This window comes from Ceratotherium simum, chromosome 16, assembly GCF_057802395.1.
Source record: "Ceratotherium simum simum isolate JZ-2026a chromosome 16, ASM5780239v1, whole genome shotgun sequence".
NCBI lineage: Eukaryota > Metazoa > Chordata > Mammalia > Perissodactyla > Rhinocerotidae > Ceratotherium > Ceratotherium simum.
The window spans coordinates 39447579-39465719 of record NC_141915.1 but is presented as its reverse complement, the minus strand read 5'-3'; the positions used below and the strand labels follow the sequence as shown (position 1 = coordinate 39465719).

General features: G+C 56.5%; 2 protein-coding genes across 10 annotated transcripts; one reads left to right on the top strand and one right to left on the bottom strand.

Annotated features, from left to right (window-relative positions):
- The first annotated feature begins 351 nt into the window (after positions 1 to 351).
- PGAP3 (post-GPI attachment to proteins phospholipase 3) lies at positions 352 to 15097 on the top strand. Of its 8 annotated transcripts, none has more exons than XM_087441098.1 (8): positions 358 to 978; positions 2245 to 2342; positions 3169 to 3321; positions 11249 to 11311; positions 12155 to 12232; positions 12577 to 12713; positions 12965 to 13169; positions 13351 to 15097. In XM_087441098.1, exons 1-8 carry the CDS (start codon positions 798 to 800, stop codon positions 13363 to 13365), a joined length of 930 nt encoding a protein of 309 aa, XP_087297224.1. In that variant the 5' UTR covers positions 358 to 797; the 3' UTR covers positions 13366 to 15097. The 8 variants fall into 8 exon arrangements, with proteins under 8 accessions (XP_087297222.1, XP_087297228.1, XP_087297223.1 ...); XM_004434567.3 differs by having other exon boundaries at positions 360 to 978; positions 12171 to 12232; XM_087441099.1 differs by lacking the exon at positions 358 to 978 and adding exons at positions 1136 to 1311; positions 1570 to 1618 and having other exon boundaries at positions 12965 to 15097.
- A 537-nt stretch (positions 15098 to 15634) lies between these two features.
- PNMT (phenylethanolamine N-methyltransferase) lies at positions 15635 to 17502 on the bottom strand. 2 transcript variants are annotated; one of them, XM_087441103.1, is made up of 3 exons: positions 17142 to 17502; positions 16326 to 16494; positions 15635 to 16202 (listed from the first exon to the last, which is right to left on the bottom strand). In XM_087441103.1, exons 1-3 carry the CDS (start codon positions 17488 to 17490, stop codon positions 15761 to 15763), a joined length of 960 nt encoding a protein of 319 aa, XP_087297229.1. In that variant the 5' UTR covers positions 17491 to 17502; the 3' UTR covers positions 15635 to 15760. The 2 variants fall into 2 exon arrangements, with proteins under 2 accessions (XP_087297229.1, XP_004434625.2); XM_004434568.3 differs by having other exon boundaries at positions 16326 to 16533; positions 17142 to 17358.
- Positions 17503 to 18141: the final 639 nt, after the last annotated feature.

The following is an 18141-nucleotide window of genomic DNA, read 5'->3' as shown; positions in this document are numbered from 1 at the left end:
CGTTGTTTATTCATTGAAAAAAAAAGGAGGGAGGTGGTTCTTAGCGCATCCGATGAGCCAAATTCTGTACTACTAGTGCTGGAAATAAAATGGTAAACAAGACAGCAGAGGTCCCCACCCTGCCTGGGGGAAACAGACCACTGTATGTTAAATCATTCTCCAGGTGTTATCACCCCAGAAGTGGTGTTTAAATTGAGACTAGGAGAATAAGCAGGAATGAGAACAAGAGTGATACAGACGAAGCCAAGCCAGGAGGCTTGAAAGACATGGCCCCGGGAGGTGGGCCTGGGGCAGGGGAGTGAGGGAGACCTGTGGCAGGGGCCAGATCGTGCAGGGCTTCTGGAGTTCTGATTTTATCCTGAGGTTATTGGGACTCCTTAAGAGGCTACTGCGGCTGTCTCGGCGACAGATGATGATGTCTTTAACCAGGGTGGTGCCAGTGGAGATGGAGAGAAGCGGACAGTCCCAGGTACATTGGGAAGTGAAATCCGACAGGGCTGGTGATAGAAAAATAGTCCTTCCACAAATAAAACGACCCTAGAGAAGAAACAAGACGGATGTTCATAAAAGACCACTTTATTCTGCTCCTTAATCCACCTGGCGTGCTCCTTCCCTTAACCCTGTCGCCTCAATATATGGACACGACAGTAAGACAAGGGGCGGGGCAGGCGCCCACAAAAATCCAGGAACTTTTATTTAAACTGGACGCTGGTCAGCGGAGAGTAGAATAAAGAGCACAAGGCACTTCCGGTTACTCCGGAAGTGGAGGTTCGTAAGCCCCTCCGCCGGCTGAAGGGATGGCCGGGCGGACGGCGCGGCTGGTGCTGCTAGCTGGGGCCGCCGCGCTAGCAAGCGGCTCCCAGGGCGACCGCGAGCCGGTGTACCGCGACTGCGTGCTCCAGTGCGAGGAGCGGAACTGCTCGGGGGGCGCACTCAAGCACTTCCGCTCCCGCCAGCCAATCTACATGAGCCTAGCAGGTAAGCCCCACCCCGCCGTAAGCCCCGCCCCTGCTGTTGGCCCCGCCCCTCGCACCCCCAATCCCCTTCTGCAACCTCTGAACCTTAGTGCCCCCGCCCACACCCCTGGCGTCCATTGTGAGTGTGAGTGAGTGGAGCCCGAGGGTGATGAGAGCCTTGTCAGCCGGTCTTACTTTCCCAAAAGCTTTCATTTACTTTTTATTTATTCCGTCAAACGAGTATTTACTTAGTACTCCTGGGTACTAGGCCCTGGGATAACACTGAAATCAGACCAGGGTCCTGCCCTTCGGGGCTCACAGTCCCCACGGCGACATTAGCCTTCTCAAGTGCAAGGTAGAGGATGATTCGAGCCCTAAGGGACCTTTAGATTAAGCAACAGGAGCATGTGAGGGAGGAAGGAATGTTTCTGGCCTTGGGGGGTGGGGGCAGTGATCACCTTGGAACATTCTGTGAAGGAAGGGATTCCGGATGGATACATTAAATTTGGACCTGTGGCCATAGTAGACACCTACTGTGTCACAGGTGTCACAATAGGTCTGTTAATTTTCACAACAACCCTCTGAGGTGGTTTCTCTTAACCTGATTTTACAGAAGGGGAAAATCAGAGAGGTTAAGTGCCCTGCCTGAAGTCACACAGCCAGTAAGTGGTAAAGTAGAGTTTCCAGTTCTGACCTGTTTGACTACAAGTTTGTTTTCTTTACTATCCCTTTGCATTCCAGACAGAGGGAGCGGAGAGAGTGGAGGCCCTGGGCAGATGTGGGCACATCCAGCAGCTTGGTTTACTCAGGGAGCAGGGTGCATGAAAAGGAGTAGTGGCAAATAAAGTTGGAAAGGCAATTTGGGGCCTCAAGTCAGACTGAAGAATTTGGGCTTCATTTTCATAGGAGGAGGGTAAGATGGCAAGGCTTCCTCCCTGGGGAGTGAGAGCAAATCCTCTGTTCAGGAAGGGCAGACATAAACCCAAGTATCCGTAGATGGGTCCATCAGATGCTAAGATCCCCATCTTGGGGGAAAGGAGAAGAGAAGAAACCTCTGTTTGCTCACTGTACACCCCCACTTCCTAAAACCACACACACACCCCTTTCCCTTATGTGTATGTCCCACCATCTCTCCTCCATCCAAGCGGGAAGCGAGAATTTTGAGATTTCTTCTGGTTCTCTCCAACCTGCAGGCCCTCTTGGCCTGCATTTGAGCTTGGGCCCCATTCAGGCTTTCTCTTTGCCTCCTGGTGCTGGGGAATTCACCAGGCCAATTTATCTGTTTCAGGCTGGACCTGTCGGGACGACTGTAAGTATGAGTGTATGTGGGTCACCGTTGGCCTCTACCTCCAGGAGGGTCACAAAGTACCTCAGTTTCATGGCAAGGTGAGTTGGAGGGACAAGGTAGGTATATGGTGGGAATGTGGTGGGAATAAGATACCCCCCAGTTGGATACACTGTCCAAGCAGTCTGAGGTGTGGGGTGATGGGTGTGAATTTGGGGCAGGTACCTGTTCTTCTCAAAATATGCTGGTTCTCATATAATCAGATGGGACCAGTGTCTCCTGCCTTGGATTTGGAGTGACAAGATCTGGGAGGCTTTGGGGTCTCCTCAGAGAGTGGTGCTGGGCTTCTTAGGGTAGTTGAGGTGCCCACTTTGCTACAAGGACAAATTCCTTGACCCACCATGGCAAGCTTTCTGTTGCTTCTTCGTAAGAATCTGGATTAAAATACTAATACCCCCTCAGATTGCCCAGCAAGGCACAGTTTGCTGATGCCTGTTGATCCAACGTGATCTTGGTCTAGCCTGTCGAGATTGGCAAGAATTATTCTCCCTAATTTGTCACAGAGTAAGCTGAGGCTCACAGGGCTGTGGTCAGTGGTGGAGGAGGGGTTAGGACCTCTGTCTTCTGGATGGCAGGTCTATGCTGTTTCCACCAGGCCATACTGAGCCGTCTACACTGGCCCACCTGGTCTTCCCAGAGACCAGGCTTACAGTGCTGTGAGTGCTGGCCAGGCTGGAGGGATGACCCTCAGCCAGGGACTGGAGGGGAGCTCATTAACCCGAAAAGGGGCTGAACTTGAGCTTTGGCCAAAGTCGAGAGCTGAAGAACCAGCCGGGGACCTGTTGATGCAGCATGTCAAGCAAAGGTAGGTTGGGCCATCTGAGGGTTGCTTGCCCCTGAGGCCCCCTCTATGTGCTCCTTTTTCAGTGGCCCTTCTCCCGGTTCCTGTTCTTCCAAGAGCCAGCTTCTGCTGTGGCCTCGTTCCTCAATGGCCTGGCCAGCCTGGTGATGCTCTGTCGCTACCGCACCTCCGTACCAGCCTCCTCTCCTATGTACCCCACCTGCGTGACCTTCGCCTGGGTAGGTAACCTGGCAAGATTCCTGCTTTACACCCTCATCTAGGAAGGAGGAACTCTTAGATCCCCATTCTCACCCACCAGGGCTTCTACCCACCTAGCTTCCCCTCTGTTTTCCAGGGTAAAGTTTCAGCTGTGGGGTGGTCAGGCCTGGGGAGAAAACAGGGAAGGTGCTGAATTTGTCCTTATCTTTCTAGCAGAGTCCTAGGTCGGGCTGTTTGAGAGGGAGGGAGAGAGGAAAGAAACCTTGTTCTCGTCCTGAAGGAGGAAGCCACTAAAAGATCCAGTAGGGCAGTTTACAAACAGAGAGGGAGATGGGTGGTAGGGAGCATGCTGGGACTACAGGTCTTTCCAAGGACCCCTCTGGGGGACTTGAAGCAATCTCAACTCCAGTCCCGGCCTGGAGGCATTGGCAGCCACAGCACTCCATGTAAAGGTGAGCCTGGTCTTACACCATGCCTAGAGAAGCCGAAATATGTTCCATCTAAGTCTCCAAAGAGGGCTCTGAGCTTCACAGTGTGACTGGTCAGAGGAGCCAGCATCCAGGGCCTGGAATTGTGGGAAAGCATGGACTGCGGTACCGATAGGAACTGTGACAACCTTGGGGAGAGTGCGAGAGTAAGAGCTTGCGATGGATGTCTCTAGATCAGAGCTGCCTTAGGGAAACATCCCCACTCACTCACCTTCCTGCCATCAAAGCAGCCATCCATTCATATGTTGAGCACCTACTGTGTGCCAGGCACTTTGCTGGGCGCTGGCAATCCAAAAGTATGTAAAAACAGACGAGTCCCTGCCCTCTGGTACTAACCACACAGGCACACAATTGAATGTAAAGGTGCAATGGATGAGAGGTGCTGTAGGTGTGTGATGGGGGCCCAGACCAGCACAGAGCAATGAGGGAAGGCTTCCCTGAGGAAGGGGCATTTGAAATAAGATCAGAATGATGAGTGAATGTTAACTAGGTGAATTCAGGGAGAGTAGGAGGAGTCATCTACATGGAAGACTCAGAATGTGCACAGACAGAAGAGAGCTCACGTTATATGAGGACCTGAAAGACCAGGAGGCCTGCCATGCCGGAAGCCAGGGAGTGGGGTGTGAGACGGGTGCACAGGTGGGCAGTGGGTGGGCTCAGCCCCTGGAGAGCCTGGGGGTCACATTAATGCTTTAGATCTTGACTCGCAAAGCATCAAGAAGTAATGAGGGTTGGAGAAAAGGGGTTTCATAAATAGATTTGCTTGGAAAACTCATTCTGGCTACTGTGTAGAGAACCAACTGGAGGGGGCAGGCATGGATGCAGGGGGCTAGTTGGTAGTTTTAGCAGAGGGCACAGTAGCTAGACTAGAGAGGTGGCACAGGTCTTGGAGGGAGGGTATTAAAGAGAAGTGTGTTTGAGCTGTGTTTTGGAGGTGACATTAAAATTTTTAAAGATGTATTTATTTAACAAATCCATACATAGCTCTTACTGTATGCCAGGTACCGTTCTATGCATTTTATAAATATTAACCTTGTTAATCCCATAACAAGCTTATGAGATAGGTAGTATTATTATCCCCAGTTTACAGATGAGGAAACCAAGGACTGGAAAGGTTAAGTAACCTGCCCTAGCAGCCAGGGTTTGACTCCAGGCATCTGGCTCAAGAGTCCAACTGTTACCATCCGGGCTGTGCTGACAGCCGCAGCAGTCGGTTAGATGAGGAGAGGACTCAAGGATGACCCCTGTCTTTCCGCTGATGAGCCAGTGATAGAAGCTGTGAATGTGGATGGGACCTTAGCAAGAAGAGAAGGGGTCTAGGAAGGAGCCTTGAGGAACTCCAAAACTGAATGGCTGGATAGAGGAGGATGAGCCAGCAACGGAGACAGAAGGAGTGGCCAGAGGGGTAGGTGGGAAACTAGGATATCATGTGGTTGGGGGAGCCCTGGGACAAGGACAGGAAGGAGAGGGTGGTCCATTCTCCTGAATTCTGCTGGACAGTCAAGTAAGAGGACAGCTGAAGGACGCTGCTGGATCTGGCGACCCGGGGTCTCTGAGGACCTTAGGAAAACTGATAGTGTAAGGTGCCGAGAAGTCCGGGCCGAGCCTCAGACTTGGGAGATGGGATCAGAAGGAGGGTGGAGAAGGAGGCTGTTAATAAGCCTCTGGGAAACGTTGATCCTCCCTAATACTTTCTATTCAACAAATACTAATAATAATTGTTATGAATTATGGAACACAAATCACCTGATGGACATTGTCCTAAGTTCTTTATATACATTTTCTTGTTTAATCCTTACAATACCACCATGAGCTCTGAGTAAGGCTTAGAGGGGGAAAAACTTGCCCAAAGTTAACAGCTAATGAGTTAGTGAATAACGGAGAAGGTTGGTGTCCAGGGCTGTCTGACTCCGGGTCAAGCACTCAGCCTCTCTTCAGGCTGTGCATGCACCGTGATCAGTGTTTGTTGAGTGTTTGCTGTGGGTAGAGACAGGGGTTGCACTTGTGGGGGCTGAAGCCCCTGCCTAAGAAGCTGAGCCTAGTGGGAGGCGCAGCTCCAGCCAGCCTGGGAGTTAGAATGCAGGCAGAGCCGAGGCGGGCTCGGGCAGAGAGCCGTGGGAGTTGTAAGGTGGGGAGACCATGTCCTCAAAGTGGAAAAGTCTGTGAGGAAGCCCAGGGAGGAGGAGAGGTTTTCTCTGGGACCTGCAGGGCTAGTGAGGCTCAGACATGCACCTGTAGGGGAGAGGAGGTTGGGTTCCAGCATTCCAGGCTGGGGGCACAGCAGGAGCAAAGGTACAGAAGCTAGAGAGTGGGAGACCTGGACAGGCAGCCTTGGGAAGGTCAGCCTGCCACAGTGTGGCTGTGTGAAGGGGAGTGCAGGGAGATAGGATGGAGCAGAGAGGGCCCTGAGTGCCAGGCTGAGGGGCGGGAACTCTTGTGTAGGCAGGGGCCTGGCATCAGCACACCCCGTCACAGGCATGGGTGGGATAGAGCCCCCACTTCCTGTTTAGGCCTCTCGCAGAGAAGGGTGTTTGGTCCTGGCCTAGAAAGCAGGAAGGGCAGGGAAATTAAAGAAGTTACACCTGTCCTCTTTCCTTTGGGGTTCTTCCAGAGACACTGCTTTCTGGGCCCACCGCCTGCACTGCCCCCTCACCCCTGCCCCTAGTAGAGAGCACAGGACAGCCCTGCCCAAACTCTCTGAAGAAAGCTCAGAGGCTCTTTGGATAGACCAATGGGTCTGTGGGAACCTCTGAGGTGCAGCCTTTGTCTTCATGACATGTGCCGGAAGCACTGGTCACTTCACAACTCGTGTTTTGATCTCCCTGATTCTTGAGTTTTTCATCTCACTGGCAGCTGCCGCTCAGCTCCCTTCTTGGTGAGGGTCACACCTCCCAGGGGTGCCCTGCAGTCCAGCATGACTGAGGACCCTTAGGGACAGAGCAGGACATATTAGGTTGGGTGCCTGGGGCCTGCATCTCAGGGCATCTTTAGGGATATGGGGTTCATGGACAGGGGATTCCGTCATGCCACCACCAGGCCCTTGAGGGACAGAGTCTCAGCACTGGCCCACACTCCCTTTGATGATCCCATTTGGATTTTACATCTGATCTTTAGTCCTGTGTGTGTGTGTTTGCAGGAGGGAGGGATCCTGAGCTATACGGAAGGTGTGCCTGTGGACTTTGTCCTAGGCTGGGTCTTCTGGAGCAAGTGGGGCTCCTGATTTCTGTTGGGGTGGAGTAGGAAGGCCCCTCACCTGCTCCAGGTTAGATCTTGGGGGTGTGGTCTCAGTCTTTTTCTCTGGGAAATGAGGGACTCTGTCCCCAGCAGGGCTAATGAAGCTTTGGCACAAGGAGGCAGTCTCTGCCTTGACATGTAGACCTGGGCTTGGGCTGGGCAGCAGCCAGACTTTGGGGGAGCCTGCCAAAGCTGTGTGCACCACAGACCTTTGACTTCGTGGAGCTGGGTGCTCCTGCTCTCTGCCGAAGCTAGAAGGCCACACCAGTTCCACACCCCTTCATCCAGCAAGGAAAGGTCCTCAGGGCTAGAGGTGAGAGAGTGAGGTGCCAGCAAAGCCAGGATGATGGATGGAGGTGGGGGCCGATTGTGCGCTACCTCTGCTGAGGAAACTACGAGAAGAGAGAGGTTGAAGCTGCAGCAGAATGATGGTTAGACTTCAGGAAGGATTTCCCTACGGTCAGACACGAGCCAGTAGAACAGGCAATGGCAGGAAATCAGGGAATCCTTTTTTTTTAATTTTTTTTGTGAGGAAGATCAGCCCTGAGCTAACATCCATGCCAATCCTCCTCTTTTTTTTTTTTTTGCTGAGGAAGACTGGCCCTGAGCTAACATCCATGCCCATCTTCCTCCACTTTATGTGGGACACCACCACAGCATGGCCGGACAAGCGGTGCATCGGTGTGGGCCCAGGATCCGAACTCAGGTCGCCAGCAGCGGAGCGCGCGCACTTAACTGCTACGCCATGGGGCCAGCCCCTAAGGAATCCTTTTTGATGGTGGAAAAAGCCCTCCTTCTCCCATCTCCATCCACCTCTTTGCCCTTCTCTCTCAGGAGTGAACTGGGTCAGGCCTGCCCTGCCTGAGGCAGGGGTTGAGACACGGTGGCCTCTGTGGGGGCCTGGGGTGGCAGCAGGCGTCATATTTAACATTCTGCCTCCCCCACTTCTGAGACACCGAGCTATTTAAAGACCCACTTGTCCCCACTGCCACGGTGTCAATGACAGCCCCGAGCACTGGGGCTTAGCACTGGGGTCGAATTCCTGACAGATCTGGCTCACTTGGCATCCAACCGGTTTCATAGTGGTGATATTTTTGTCTCAATTTTCTTATTTTCCAACAGACTGAAACAGCCTCCTGCTCCCCCTCACCCAGCCTTCCCTGTCCCCCTCCATTTCCACTCTCGTTGGCACCCTGCCCCGGCCTCCCCCTTTCCTCAGTGTTTACCGAAGTTCTTGGTGCCTGCTGGGCCAGCCCATTGCCCTCCTGGCCTGTCTGATTGGCCAGTTACCCAGTCTGCCCCCCTCACTCTACTCAAGCTTGGCTAAGGAGTCCAGGAGCAGGCATACTCTTGCGTCTTGGGGGCTTTCCTTTCCTTCCACGTCCATCCATCCCCTTTGCTTGAGTCTTGATGACAAACTCTGAGTGAAGAGAAATAGTATCTCTGCAGTGCATCCTGGGATTGTGGCTCAGGAGCAAGGAGCAGGGGCCTCTTCCTATAGCTGAGGTGTCTGCATTCTGGGATCAGGAGACCCTGGGGCCCCATGGGTTTGACCTGGAGCATTGTGACCCTTGAGGAAGAGGGAGGTGGACGTGATGAAGGAAACAGACATATGTGGAGCACCCACTGTGTGCCAGACAGCAGTAACAGCCACCATTTACTGAGTGGCTTCTTCGTGCCAGGCATTTCACAGACCTCATCCTCATGACCCTCTTATGCAGTGGGTACTGTTATTAGCCCCATTTTGTAGGTGAGGCAACTGAGGCTCAGAGAAGCTGTTATTTGTTCAAGATCACATAGCTATTTAGGAGCCAAGGCAGAACTTGAACCCAGGGTCCATCTCGTTGTGGAGGTTACAGACATTCTGCCCCCAGCCTGGAACTGTGGCATGGGCTAGGCAGCTGTGGGGAGACCACCCTTTCTCCCCCTAGACTTCCTTAGCCTACAGGGAGAGGAGGAGGCAGACTTGGCCTTTTCAGCCTCAGGTCTGTGGAGAGGTGTGAAGGTCCCCACTTGGTCAACAAGGTGGAGAGAAATAACATCTAATGTTTTACCCTGTCCTGGGCACTGTGCTGTACACTGTACTTGTTTTGCTTGTTAAATTCTTATCAACACTATGATTATTCCCATTTTACAGATGAGAAAACTGAGGCACAGCAAGGCTAAATAACTTACCCAAGGACACACAGGAAATGCAGAGCTGGGATTTGAACCCTGGCAATCTGGCCCTAGGGCCTGCATTCTTAATGACACTATCTCCCAAATCTGAGGAGAGGGGTCAGAAGAGGAGCCCCCCATAATGGGACACTCCCCAGGGGAGAGGGGACTTTTCAGGGGTGCAGAGTTCAAGCTTAAGGTGGGTCTCTGTAAGTGGAAGGCACCCCGGGGAGGCGGTTGGACAGGGGACCAAGCAGCCCCCAGCCCCGTCCTGTAAAGCTAAGCCCTGGCCCTGTGCACCACCCCCCCATGCTTTCAGTGTTCCAGCCACCACTTAGCTCAGTCCTCCTGTCACCTCCCCCTTCCTGCTGTGGGTGACAAGGAAGCCTGGCTGGCTGCCAGTCCCTGCTGCCTTCCCCTCCGCCTCCCTTTCACACTGGCTCCAGGGCCACTCTCCTCTCCAAGGATGTCCCTGTTCCTGGCCTCCGCAGGAGACCTGGCCCCGTGATTGCCTGGGCCCTGTGTCCAGCCCCGAGCCTGCTCTGCTCCCTATGCTGACCCTGAGTGTCAGACTCTGTGGACAGTATCCAAGAAACCACACTGTTCTGTCCCATTCTCCAGCCTCCAGACCATGCCCCCGTCACCGTCTCTGGGGAAGGAGCAGCACCAGGGATGGGACAGGATGGCCATCCTCAAAGGAGGAAGCAACCTGACCTAGAATAGTCAGCTGACATCAGGGCTGGAAGGGGACAAAGGATCACTTAGGTCAGCCCCTGATTTGTCCTGGGGGAAGCTCAGGCCTTTGCCCAGGTCATGAGGAGCATAAGTAGCAAGGCTCAGCCTAGGACCCAGGCCACACACACAGACTTGCACAGGGCTACCTGAGCCTCCAGAGACTTCCAGGGCTGACTGGCTTTGCAACAGAGCCCTGCCGGCCTCCACCCCATTGCTTTTCCCATTCTCTCATGAGCCCCCTCGGGCCTGCATTAGGGAACTCATCCTACTGTCTGGCCTTCCTGCAGCAGTACCAGATGGAGAGTGGCTTCTTACCCCGCTCCCACTGTCCCTGCCTGGCCAGCTTTCCTGGTATACTGGACCCCCGAGTGAGCAGTTCCTGGCCTTCACCCATCCCAGGCAGGCCTGTCCTACCCTAGCGCATCCCTCCCTACCTCCAGGGCGTTCCAGGCCAGACCTCGGCTGGCTGTTCCTTTGATGGGTTGTCACTGGTTTCCCAGCCTTTCCTTCCAGCCCAGTGTCTGGATCTCCACCCCAGCCCACCCTTCTTTCAGTCATTTGGGCGTCTGCCGTGGATACAGCAGTCTTTGAAAAAAGCACCAGCTCCCACAAGATCTAGGGCTCATTTGCAAGATGATTTGTACTCTCTCCTTGCAGTTAATTTCCAGGAAAAAGGCCTTAAATGTTCCCCTGGGCTCTTGCCCACTCCAGCCCCTCTAGCCCTGCTCTTCTGCTCCTCCCAGAGCTCGGAGCAGCAGCCACTGGTCTGGCGGGTTGGGCCGGCCCAGCCAGGAGGAAGCTGGGCTTGGTTGGCCGGCCTCCTCCTCTGAGACTTGGCCCCAGTGGGATATGCTTGATCTCCCTCCCTTGCTTGCTTGCTCAGGACACACCCCAAGCTGGCTCGAGCCCCTCCACCCCACCCACTTCATTCCCGCCCCCAGAGGCTGAGGTCACTGGCTCCCCTGGCCCGGGTGGGGCTGTCATCACCTGCTCGTTGGGGGAGGAGGCGAGGCCCCCCGGGGGCTGTTGTCTTAGCGATTGAGTAACCAGGGAATTTGGCTCTGCCGGAACTGGTTCTCAGGCCAGGCCGGAACCTGTGGAGGCCGCAGCCCAGCCCCCGTGGCCTAGGGGATTGGGGGTGGTGGGAAGCGGAGCCTTTGGGAGTGGGCTGGGTGGGGGTGAAGGGGCACAGGTTTGTTCCTGGGCTCCAGGGGCAAGGGGAACCACATTTCTGTGCCCCAGGAGCCCCTTCCCAAAAGTGAGATGGGTGTGAGCTTTCTGGGGGCCTTCCCCACCTTGCAGTGCCACACTCACCAGCCTCCTCCCTCCTCAGGTCTCCCTCAATGCTTGGTTCTGGTCCACAGTCTTCCACACCAGGGACACCGACCTCACAGAGGTGAGCGCCTCCCCTTCCCTCTCCTGCTTGGGACAGTCCCAGGAGCCCAGGAGGGGCGGGGCGCAGCCGGCTCTGAGGTCTCACCTTGACTCTGTTGATGGAGCACGTGCTCTATGCTGGGCATTTTCAACCTGTTAGTGCACTTGAGCCTCACTTGACCCTTGTGAGGGAGGTGTGATGATGGGCTCTTCCTAACTGATGAGGCAGCTGAGCCTTGGAAAGGCGAAATCACTGCCCAGGATCGCCCAGCCAGTGAAGGGGTGCGGTCAGGACTTGAGCCCAAGCTGTCGAGCTCCAGACTGCACCCTGAGTTCTGTGGCATGCTCTTGTGTTCTGGACTTGTGACAGGCACCCTCCACCAAGGCCTCTAAAGCCTCCTGCTGAGCTCTTTTTTTTTTTAATTTTATTTATTTATTTTCCCCCAAAGCCCCAGTAGATAGTTGTATGTCGTAGCTGCACATCCGTCTAGTTGCTGTATGTGGGACGCGGCCTCAGCATGGCCGGAGAAGCGGTGCGTTGGTGCGCCCGGGATCCGAACCCGGGCTGTCAGCAGCAGAGCGCACGCACTTAACCGCTAAGCCATGGGGCCGGCCCTGAGCTCATTTTTTTAAAATTGTATAATGTGAATACAAGGGTCATTCTGTTAAATTCAGGAGTGAAACAGCAATAGGCAGAAGGAGCACAAGCCATGGTCCCCTCTGACCATGGCCTAGGACTCCCATGTTAGACTCCGCTGCGCTCTGCCGCCCCTCCTTGCCCCCATCCCTGGTGGGTCCTCTCTGGGCCCTGCCCTCCACGAAGCCTGTCCGCTTCCGACTTCCCTCACACTGGCCCCTCATCCAGCTCTCCCTGTCCTCAGAAAATGGACTACTTCTGTGCCTCCACCGTCATCCTGCACTCAATCTATCTGTGCTGTGTCAGGTGAGCCGCCTTGGCTGCTGCAGGGGCAAATTCAGGCCGTGGGGGAGGAAAGGGGTCACCCAGCCCTCCCTTGGGGGGGCCTTCCTTCTTCACCAGTCCCTCCACACACACACACATACCCTCCGGGCTGTTCTGGCTGGGGACTCAGGTAGGCCTAGGGGCCCTGGCTCTTTCCAAGGAGCTGTGGCACTTGGTCCAGGGCCCCTGGGGGATTGGAGGGCTGCCCAGGTGGCCTGTTTTGGTGGGGGAGGGGCAGTGGCTTCCAGGACCACTTCCTGATGTTGGGGTGAGGGAGTGCTTCAGGGCGTGCTGCTCCATCTGAGCAGCTGTGGATGGCGGGGCAGGACCGTGGGGCTGCAGCACCCGGCTGTGGTCAGTGCCTTCCGGGCCCTCCTGCTGCTGATGCTGACCGCGCACGTCTCCTACCTGAGCCTCGTCCACTTCGACTATGGCTACAACCTGGCGGCGAACGTGGCTATCGGTGAGGCGGGACTGGGGCTGCGTCTGCAGAACTGCTGGCTTGGGGTGGGAGTAGGGGGTTGGTGCTGTTCCTGGAGAAGGAGTTTCTAGAGAGACCCTTACTGCCAGGGAAGGAGAAAGAATTTGGAGTGGGAGAGGGGGTGCTGGGAGGAGAGCCTGAGGATGGTCCTGGTGTCAGAGCATGGGGAAGAGGGAGGCCTTGCAGGGGAGAAGGAGTCCAGGGGTGAGCCTCTCCCCGCCCCCCACACCCAGGCCTGGTGAACGTGGTGTGGTGGCTGGCCTGGTGCCTGCGGAACCGGCGGCGGCTGCCTCACGTGCGCAAGTGCATGGTGGTGGTCCTGCTGCTGCAGGGGCTGTCCCTGCTCGAGCTGCTCGACTTCCCACCTCTTTTCTGGGTCCTGGATGCCCATGCCATCTGGCACATCAGCACCATCCCCGTCCATGTCCTCTTTTTCAGGTGGGTGCTACTCCCTGCCCAGGGCTCACCTTCTTTGTGCCCCTCCTCGCCTGTTCCTTAGAAGAGACCGGGGTCTCTGTGTGCCGGGTCGCCCCCTCCCAGCTTGCCTGCACTCACCCCACCCTGCCCCCAGGGGGCCACTCAGAGCTGTGCCTCAGTGGGCTCCTCCCTCGGCCCACAGCTTCCTGGAAGATGATAGCCTGTACCTGCTGAAGGAATCAGAGGCCAAGTTCAAGCTGGACTGAAGGCCCTGGGAGCGTGTCTGCCCCACGGGGGATCCTGCCCCGTCCCTGCTGTCTCCCCTTCTCCCCCAATCTTTGAGATGATTTTTTCCTTTTAGCATCTTGACCTTGGACATGAAGGGTGTGGGCCCAGAATCATGTAACCTGCCCACCACTTGCTCGCCCCCACATTGCCCTCACAGGTCTTTGGTGTCTATTTGGGCCTGGCCTCTCAGCATCTGGGGCTCGAGAATGGGCAGCCTCTCTGGTTCCTGGAGCTGAACTGGGGTGGAACTGTGTGCTTAGCTCCACTGAGAGGAGAGCTGCCTCCTCCTCGAATCCCCTCACTGCCTGAGTGGCTCCCAGAGCCCTCTGTCTAGCTGGGAGATCAGATGCTACAGGCCATTGGCGATAAACAGGGGTTCCCTTCTGTCACCCACCCCCTGCCCTCCTCCAGGGCACCACTAGGTGGCACTAGACACTTGCTCTTTGGCTGCTATAATTTTAAGGCAGGTCTCATTCTCCCCATGGGATCTTGAGGGACCAAGCTGCTGGGACTGGGGAGGAGTCTCACCCTGACTGTTGCCCCAGCCAGACCCTCAGGAGGCCTCATCACACCCCCTCTTCGGGGCCAGGACCGAAAAGAGCCCAGGACAGGAATCCCTCTGAGCCCTGTGCTACTGTTGTGGTTGGGAGCCTGCATACAACTGTGTAAGGGAGTGTGGGCAGGACTGAGTGTGTAGGTGACGTGGTGGTGGGCCCAGGCCTGGGGGGTGGGGGATGCTGGGTGGGACAGTGTGTGTGAGCACCAGCCTGGGGCAGTGTGTGGGGTAGGGGTGAGTGGTTTTACAGTGTGTGTTGGTGGGATAGGTGGGTTAGCGTGGGTTAGGGGAATATGCATAGACTGAGTGTGAGGTGAGTGTGCCACACAGTGAGGGGAGGTTGGAGCAGGATGGGGGAATCAAGTCACCATCAACAACCATTTATTGAGCACCAACTCTGCACAAGGCCCCAGGCCAGGCAGAGTCAGGATATCCTCAAGATCTGGCTGGGGCTACGGGTGTCCAGGCTGCATGTGTGTGTATGTGTTCTTGTCCATTGCCCGCCTCCTTTGCAAACTTCACAGTGCCCCACACAACTCAAGATCACCCTCCAGAACCAGTCCCCCCTCAGGAGGCAGAGGGAGGAAGAGAAATGGAGGTCCTCTGGGCCTCTCCAGCCTCCCTGTCTCCTTGGCTAGGCATGGTTGGCCTCCCCCTCTGGCAGTGCCCTGCCTGCTAGCCCCTTCCCCACAGCCTGGACCTTGGGAGGGGGAGGGGCCCTCTGAGGGAGGAGGGGAGGAGGCTTGTGACTGGGTCTGGTTTCTGGCCTCCCCAGAGGCAGGCAGGGGCCACGCTGTGCCTGCACTCCAGTAAAGGTGACCCCTGCCAGTTGCCGGCAGCCCTAGCACATTCCTGCTCCACAAGGATAGAATGTGGAGCTCCAGAAACTTTCCATCCAAAGGCAGTCTCTGTGATTAGAGCAGGCAGTCTGGATTCTTGTTCTTTCCCTGCCCCCTTGTCCCTCCCCGGGAGTAGGGCACTATGCTAGGACTCCAGTCTCAGGGACTTGGGTGGCCTGTATTAGTTTCTTTTGATACTGAGAACTATTTTAAGGTAGGAGGGTAGCAAGGGACATTCTTAATAAACCAATTCTCAGCCTCCCTGACCCTTGTTCAGCTCATTTGTGTGAGTAGGGTGGGCCAGAGACAGTGGACAGGTGGGGCCTCTGCTTAGGCACGTGGGGGTGGCAGGGTGCAGATGCAGAGCGACAGTAGAGCTGGGCAGAGCTCCAGTCCAGCTTGTGGAGGGGGACAGGGGAGGGAGCTGGTACCCGTTTTCCCCTCTCACTTCATGGGGACCTTTGTTTGCAACTCCACCCCACTGCAAGTTCCACTTCCGTCTCCTAAATATACCCTCCTGTTCCCTTCTGGTCCTAGGCTCCACTACTGTTTGTTCTTAACCTTTCTGAGCTTCACCTGCAAACAGGATAACAGGACCTGCTGCTGAGTGTGAGGACCCAATGGACCTAACAGGCACCTGGCACACAGCAGATGCTGAATGAGCTCCCCCTGACCGTGGCCTGCTTTAGTTTGGGAAGAATGAGTGGTACAGAAACCTATCTTCATGGAAGTTTCTGGAAAAAAAGGCTAAGGTTGGTGCCTCCCACACGTCCACAATACAAGAGAGCTCTGAGCCCTTGTTGCTTCCCAGGAGAGCCACAGACAGTGCTGACACTCAGCAGCTGGGCCTTATTTCTTTATTAGGTGCCACTTCAGATAATAGGGAATCTGGGTGGGTGAGGGCCGTCAGCACTGGGTGCACTGGGCCCTCACACCCCCACCTTCTTTTGGGCCCAGGTGAAGAAGATGCCCTTGACATCGTCTACACCTGTCTGCAGGCGGGCAGGCATGATGTAGGTGCGCAAGTCCCGCACCTCATAGCCACTGTGCTCCAGGGCCTCCCTCACCTCCTCCTCACACACTGGCACCACCGCCAGCCTGGCCTCCCCAGCCAGGTACCACGACTCCTCCAGGGCCCCGATGAGGAGGAAGTGCCCCCCAGGCCTCAGTAGCGTAGTGATGTGGTCCAGGGCCCGCTGGAAGCTGGCGAGGTCTGGGCTCACAGCCTCCAGGCAGAAGGCAGAGACCAGGGCATCAGCAGGCAGAGGCGCTAGGCTCCCAGCACCCAAGGGCTGGGGCTGGTGCACATCAATGGGAAGGACCCTCTTCACCCTGGCTCGCAGCTGGCGCTCCTTCTCCTGCCAGGACTCACTGATGGGGGGCAGAAGGCAGAGTCAGGACCAGGGCTCAGGACTGCCACATGCCCAGTTCTCTTGCCCCCCACCAGCCACTCCATGGGAAGCCCCCTGGCCACCCTGATCTCCTAGCCCTTACCCCTTGCCCTCGATGAGGCAGACGTGCTGGCTGTACATGCTCCAGTCGAAGGCCCCGGGCTCTTCCCGCAGCCAGAGCCCCAGTTCCTGGCGGTTCACCTCCAGGAAATCTGTCATGGTGATGTCCTCAAAGTGGGCGCAGGCGCTGAGCAGCTGGTATATGGTGGGACCTGAACCAATGTCAATGAGGGTGCGTCCAGACACCTCACCTAGGCGGGGCAGAGGAAGAGTCCTGGTGCCAGGCCTGTCCAGGCGGCCCCCTACCTCAGCCACTACCTCCGTTACCTGCTTCTCCCTCCCTCTCGCTCACTGTTTTTCTCCTTCTGTAAGCGTGTCTCTATCTGGAAAAAGCATCAGCTCTGGAGTTAGACTGACCGGGGTCTGAGTCCTGGCTGTAACCTCACATGCACTGACTGACCTTGGGAAAGGAACTTAACCCCTCTGAGACTCAGGTTCTACATCTATAACACTGTACCTACCAAGGACGATTAAGTGGGGAAATCGTGAGGTGCCTGGTAGTTTCTCTCTCCCCTCCCCAGTCTCTGCCTCCATTTTTTTCTCTGCCTCTCTCTTCATCTGAGTTTCTCTTCTGCATCTCCCACCTCATTTCTCAACGCTGAGTGTTTTCCCCTCCCCACCCTCTCTCCACCGGTCTATCTCCTCTGCTCCTCACCTGAGGACTATTGCTCCTCTTTTTCTATTTTCACTTCTTAACTACCTGTCTCTGCTTCTTGGTCCCCATCTGGCTCGCGCGCGTGCGCCCCTTTAGCTCCCTGATGACTTCTTGTTCTCCGTGCCTCAGTTTCCCCGCGCTCACCAGTGGCGAAGGTCTGCGCCAAGCAGCGCAGCTTCCAAAGCCCGACGCTGTCCGGGTTGCTCAGGTCCCCCCGAGGGGGCGCGTAGTTGTTGCGGAGGTAGGCGCGGGGCTCGAAGCGCTGGTAGGCAGAGGCCACCGCCGCCCGGCCCGGGTCCGAGTCGGGGACCGCGCCCGCAGCGTGACTCCGATCTGCCGCGCTCATGCTGCCGCCGTGGCCCGCCGTATCCCCCACCCGCCTCCCGGCCCTTTTATTTGCGGCCGGACCCCCGCCCAGACCCCTCCGCTGCGGGGGCGGCGGTTGAGCGATGAGCCGCCTGGGGCCACTCGCGCCGCGTCTCCCCCACCGCATCCGTCTCCTTTAGTGTCCGAGCAGCAGACACACGGGGCGGGGGGGGGGGGGGCAGCCGCGGGCACATCTGTTCCCGCCCCCGCTCCACACTTGCTCCCGCTGCTCTCCATCCTTTGCTTCACCTGCCCTGCTCTAAGTCCTGCTTTCGCGCCCCCTGTCTCGGCTTCCTCCCCCATAATCCTTAGATACCGGCCCCGCCAGTCCCCAGCTCCTCCCGTCGCTCTTCTCCAGCTCGCCCAGCCATTCACCCTTCTGCCCGGCATCCTATCCCTTCTCTTTTGCCAGGGTTCGAATTAGCCCTTTCCCCAGTCCACCTCCCGGCGCCCTCCCGCAAGGGCCCAGTCCCCCGCAAGTCTCCCCTTCCTCTGGGACACCTTGTCCAACATCCCCCTCTTCCTTAATAAGATCACCCCAACTGCCCTCCGCCCCTCCTCCAGGCCTCTTTTTAGTCTTTTCCTACCTCCCCGTCCCGCGCCCCCCCCCCAACCTCTGAAAGGACAGTCCGTTCCGGCCTCCGCCACGGTCGCCCCGGGGCCCCGGAGCGGAGCTCGCCCCGCCCGTCGGATGGCAGCAGCGATAAGGGAGGAGAGGGGGCTAATGCACTTAGCGGACGGAACAGCCGGGCCTCCTTTGTGGGCCCTGCGGGCTCCG